The 5736-nt window shown below is 46.4% G+C and overlaps 1 protein-coding gene across 1 annotated transcript; it reads right to left on the bottom strand.

The window, feature by feature from the left end:
- Positions 1 to 731: 731 nt before the first annotated feature.
- Positions 732 to 4596, bottom strand: LOC100275865 (uncharacterized). The gene is made up of 6 exons (NM_001371520.1): positions 3576 to 4596; positions 3339 to 3458; positions 1945 to 2061; positions 1777 to 1866; positions 1199 to 1306; positions 732 to 1074 (listed from the first exon to the last, which is right to left on the bottom strand). The coding sequence occupies exons 1-6, from the start codon at positions 4548 to 4550 to the stop codon at positions 1015 to 1017; spliced, it is 1470 nt and encodes a 489-aa protein (NP_001358449.1). The 5' UTR covers positions 4551 to 4596; the 3' UTR covers positions 732 to 1014.
- Between the last annotated feature and the right edge of the window lie 1140 nt (positions 4597 to 5736).

Below are 5736 nucleotides of genomic sequence, written 5' to 3'. Positions count from 1 at the left end.
TGGCTCCATCCCTCCATTGCATGTGCTAGGATTTCGTAAATATACTTGGTTTTTATGAACTTAGACAATTGACATTCTAAAAAAAGATGGTATAACGCTTTTTTTAATGCATAATTCATAAACATGTTGTCTATTTTAAACAAGAGTGATTAATGTGCACACGTTGTTTTCACCGGTCTCATTAAAATAAAGTAAGAGTTTGTATTTGTTGCTCTTAGTGATCGGGATCACTTAGATAGTTTAACGTCGGTTGGAGTATGATGATCTCGAGCTGGTCGCATATGATATGACTTGAAAGATATACATAATTCTAGATGGTTCATCGTGTCGGAGTGACGAAAAAACGAGCTCGTATTAGGAGTAGCGACACCTTTACACGGGTGCTTCGACAAAAATTAGTGGGAAGCACCGAGCCTCTGAGACATTGGAAAAAAACCTTTTGTATATCTTGTTAATCCTTACTTTACTCTTTATAATTAAATTTGTGCAATTTATATTAAGAATTTACGTTCTTAATCGCAAAACCTTTTGTATACACATTAGGCACCTGGGTTGGGTGAAGTTGATCTTTGCAATAAGTTTTAGTGAAGCTCAATTTACATCTCCCTTCCATTGTGATCCTTTCATGGCGTCTGATTTATATTTTTTCGTCAAAACAGTCCTGGGTTCTTCCCAAATACTAACAAAAAGGCAGTGGTATTTGTGCAAGTGCAACACGCGTGCTACAATGAATCAACCAATTTCCATTTGTAAAAGTCTGCCTGTATCTGCTTTTCCAATAGGTAGACAACGAAAATGTTTCCACAGCAAATTGCACAACATATGTACTGGAAAAGAATCAGCAATTCGTAGAACCCACTTATGCCTTGGTCATGTATATATGATCAGGCAACTTCCGTCCTCTTGGACATCCAACGGTGGAACACAGTTAGCTCACTTGGTTGAACAAACGCCCTGGCGGCGTGTTACTTTGCTTCGTTTTGTTCCACACTTGACTCCTAGTCCTAGGTCGTTTTACTTTGCTTCATTTTGCTTCAGTTGCATCAGTTGACTCCTCAAGCTGGACTCCCTCATCTGTGCAATTGGGATTTGTCATCACATCAGTTGGATATTTTTGTGGCAAAGTCAGAGCAGATGCCAGCCAGACAATGTGATATATGCTGACTGAAGTGAGATGATTATCGATTTAGATGCATACCTGCAGGTTTTGTGCTTGGTATAGGAGATTACCGCACTCCTCTATCAAGGTTTTCTCAGTAGCGATAACCTGGGCCAGATTAGAGGCCACATCGCCGGCTTGTTCAACCTACATGGCCATATAGATTGTTGCATAAATAAGTACTTACATGACAAGATATTTTTTGTTGCATAATAAATAAGTACAGTAAATCAAAGAACACCATATTCACCACAACCACTAAATCTATCTAAAATTTTGCAAATTTCTAAACCAGACATCATCAATATTAGTAAAAGCAAGAAGCCATTTACACTCTATCTGATTTTATTTATATGAATTATAAAAAGAAACAATATCACACTAGGAACTAAGTTTCTATTACATTGAATTTGCCTAGCTTTCTTCACCCTATCTGATTTTTTATTTATAAGGTTTAGATATTCTCACTATATTTAATCTAAAACTATATCTAATACAGTGAATTTATTCATATATTTAACGCTTTCAGTTAATGAACACGGCCCATTAGCATCTAAAGAAAGCGAAGCATCATACTGCTTTGGTAGATATGCTTTCAAAAATCCCTGTAGTCTCACCTTTGGCAGAAAATTCTCGATGCCAGGTGAAAGCGGTTCAAGCAGTTGTGCTGCTGACTTTAGGACTTCTGTAACTTCCCCACAGTTTACCTGCAAGCATATCAATTTAAAGCACGATATTTATCCTTATGCAAAGGACTGATGTTTAATGAAGCATTGAACTATTACATTTACACTCCCAATGATTGGTAGCCTTAGCGAGGTGTTAGACAGCGCTGTTGTTGCTCCTCTAAGACAGCTTCCATGGCACCCCTCAATCTCACCCCACTGAATCAAATGTGGCACCTGAAAGTTTCACATCTCTCTTTTAGAGTGAATCAAATCTAGTGCTAGAAAGTTTTACATCTCTATTCTAGAGTAACGCAACAAAAAAGTGCTATATGTAAAATTCATAATGACCGTATACATAACCTCTGTAACATACATCTCAGCAACCAAATACAAATCAAAGCATGATAACTACTTCGATACAAAGAATCTCAGTCACAATACACAAATATATTTTCTATTTTCATTTGAAAGAGAATAAATACCTAAATAGGGCAACTGGTTTAATTCTAAATACTTAACCCTATTGTGTTACATGTAAAATTCACATTGACAACATGCATGTTTTTACCATATATCCCAGTAAACAAATATAAATCAAAGCATGGTACCCGATTTGATGCAAATAAACTCACTGTCAAAATATACTTGGCTTCAAGAGCTTCACCTATATATTTTTGTCAATTTTATATAGACAACAGAAAAAGGAGAGTACCGCACAAACAGTATAATATATTTTTTATTTTTTTATTGGGAAAACAAACTTCTAAATGAGAAAACTGGTTTTAAATCTGGACACTTAACCCTATTCTGGATTTAAATAGTGTTCTACTTCTGAATCCCGTTGATATAGTGGTCAAGCATATTTAGTGAAATTCCTCAAAGTCTCTACTCTTTTTTGTTTAAGCGGATAGCGATTCCAAGAGAGGTTCCCCACATCATTGCCTAAGGGTCTGTTTGGTTGGACTGTGGCTGTGACAAAAGTTGCTGTGGGCTGTGAGCTGTGGAAAAAGCTGCTGTAGGCTGTAAGCTGTTGAAAAGCTAAAAACCGTTTGGTGGAAACCACTAAAATTCATTAAAAATTCTTCGATATATGTTTTCACAGTTCCATCCGAAAAGCCACTAAAAGCAGGTCTAGCTGTGCTTTCAGATTTGCACTACGAGAAAGTCGGCTTTTAGAAAAAGCTGCTTCCTGAATCCAGCTCTTTGGTTGGCTTTTGGCTTTTAGGGGGGCAAAAGCCAAAGCCAAAAGTCAAACCAAACACACCCTAACTCTCTTCACATCACATGAAATGGACACCCAACATCCCCCTATCATGCATGTCAAGAAATAAATTGATTCATGTGATTTATCTGATTGAAAAAATTAGGTACCTTAGATTCAATAATCAAGCAAATTTGTTAGCACTAATTATGAAGAAATGCACAGTGAATACAACAGCGATTAAAACAAAAGGAAGACCTGCCGGATACAACAACAATTCAAAATTCAGAAAATCACAGCTTCGCTTTACCTGCGCATTTACTACTGATCTCAATATATGCTCCCTTTTCATCCTCTCTACCTCTGCCCTCTTCTCAGCGACAGATACCCTGAGGCTGGCAATCCTCTCCTCGACCCCGTACAAGGATTTCTTTGCACCCAACAAAACCAAAAACAACAAATCGTCATCAGCACTTCAATTCGATCAGTTCGTCAACCAGAACAAGATAGACGCCCCCGTGACGGCCGGGCCTATGCAACCCCTCACCTCTGCAGCCGCCGCCTTGGCCTTGCCTGCTGCCTCAGCCCGGGCGTTGAGGAACCTGTACTGGAGGTACGAATTGTCCATCAGCCGCAGCAGGTGCACGTCTTCCTGCTTCCCCGCAACCTTCCTGCCCCCCAGGATCGCCGCCTTCTTCAGATCAGCTACCTTCGGCCCTTGCGGCTGTGGTGGCCTCCCTGCCGCCGTCAACTTCCCAGCCATCGCCGTTGAGATTGACAGTGCCGAGTTGAGCGAGCGGTAGCACAGTGGGTTGGACGCCCGCGAGGATCCGCCCGACTCCGGCACCGACGAGCAGAGCTCTGACGAAAGGCGTCCACCGCGGCAGGACGCTGGGCCCAGCAGTGGCGGGCTCTCGCACGGCGCGGCTGGAGCCATCCCGAGCGCCCGATCCGCCTCAGACAGGTCAGTGGCCGTGGACGACGTATCAGACGAAGAGCAGCAAGAGGCGGTGTCGGAATCCACTGCGCCGGAAGCCGGGCAGGAGCCAGCACGCGCGGGCGTCGGAAGGCGCGGGTACCCCCTCCGCGCGGTGGGTGCGGCCGGCCCGCTGGTGGAGCGCGGGAGCGGCCGCGGAGTAGCTGCGGGCACGGCGGAGGAGTTGGAGCTCACCGAGGCGCGCGGGTTGCCGGCGCCGATTTCCTCGAAAAGCTTCTGGACGGCCCGCCGGCGCGCAACGGTGCCCGTGGGAGGCGGCGGCGGGGGTGGGTGGTTCTCGTTGGCGAAGGGCGTGACCGCCCGCTGCCGTCCACGAGGCGACGGCGTCGGCGACGGGGAGCGCGACCGCGTGGAGGAGGCGGTGGAGAGGCGCGGGGTCGAGGGGACGGGCGTTGAGAGGTACCGGGAGCTGACTTCCCTTGCGCGGCGGCGAGGACGGGGCGCAGTCGTCGTCAGGACGGGCGGAGGGGGCGGCGGCGGCATCAGGTCCGCGCTGTGCGACGGCGGGCCTGCGGCGGCGGCCATGCCGGATAGATAGGATCGGGATTGGAGCGGACGAGAGGCCGGAGAGGGTGTGGCCGTCGAGGGAGAGCGGGATGGATTTTCGGGAGAGACGGGTACAACGGCTAGTTTCGAGGGAAGCGGGTTTAATTGCGGCCGCCTGCCGGCAGGGGCTTAACGGTTCGCACGGCCGCGACGGGGGAAGGACCGAATCTCTGTTGTGTTAGCTTTGTTTTCCATATCATGGCCCACAAAGCCCAAAAGTGCTTTACCTTGGGCCGGAAAGCCATTTGAGGCTCACTGTGGGAACGGCGGAGGCCGTTGAAGAAGAGAGCGAGGTGAAACCCGTTCTACGGCCCCGAACCTTTTCGTTCACAAGCGTTTTCATTCGAAGCCCCAAACAAAAAACAGCACAGTTTTCTTCTACCTACACTTCTGGACCGGTTTCATTCTATCTACATTTCTGAACCAAACAAAAAAAAACAACATCATTCTTGTTAAGTAACACTAGTTAGGGTTATATGGGCAAAAACCGACTTTGCCCCTGAAGAATCTCACATCTCCATATAAGGAACATGTATATCCCTTCATAATACAGAAAGATGAGAAAGAGCAACCATATATCATATGTCTCGTAGGTTTCTCTGTCATGCTTATTGGAAGGGAGACGAGTACTCTACAACTTTTCGCGCCTAATCTGCTGATGGGAGGGAAGGGAGCGGATCTGGTGATCCGTGGTAACGTAGTTCTCAAAACGTTATCAGCACGCTCTACCTCAACATTGCTGCGGATTCGATCGGCACCGACTCTCCACCACGCCGGTAGGTCTCTGGCCTAGCCGAACTGTCCTACACGATAGGCTTCGATTTTCTCTCTACGCAATTGAGCGGTACGTATTTATGAGTAAATTGAATCTGTTCAACACAGCGCGTTCGTATTGAGGATCAAAGAAGAGAATCTCGGACAGATTCAGAGGAAGAAAAGTGGAAAATAGAACCAGCAGCAGCACGGCGGCTCACCAGCAACACTCAGTGGTCAGTGCGGTGGTGGAGCCACGCGAGCAGAGAGGCGCCCACGCGCACACAAGACGGGAGGCAGGACCCGCACGCTTAATAGCGGTGCTCACAACACACAGCGGAAGCCGTGGCGGCCTGACGCCTCTTGCCCCGAAGGCCATGGCGGCCGCCACTTCTCTCAGCGCACAAATCCA

The sequence above is a fragment of the Zea mays genome, chromosome 3 (assembly GCF_902167145.1).
Source record: "Zea mays cultivar B73 chromosome 3, Zm-B73-REFERENCE-NAM-5.0, whole genome shotgun sequence".
In the NCBI taxonomy this organism is placed as follows: Eukaryota; Viridiplantae; Streptophyta; class Magnoliopsida; order Poales; family Poaceae; genus Zea; species Zea mays.
Note: the sequence above shows the minus strand (reverse complement) of the source record. Positions and strands in the feature narration are given on the sequence as shown.

Bases quoted from the DNA above. Each gene is read 5' to 3' on its own strand.
- LOC100275865 (NM_001371520.1), bottom strand. From the start codon at position 4,550: ATGGCCGCCGCCGCAGGCCCGCCGTCGCACAGCGCGGACCTGATGCCG. The intron at 2,062-3,338 runs GTAAAGCGAAGC...TGAAACTTTCAG, and splicing joins GATCAGTAGTAAATGCGCAG to GTGCCACATTTGATTCAGTG. The intron at 1,307-1,776 runs GTGAGACTACAG...ATGGCCATGTAG, and splicing joins TCGAGAATTTTCTGCCAAAG to GTTGAACAAGCCGGCGATGT.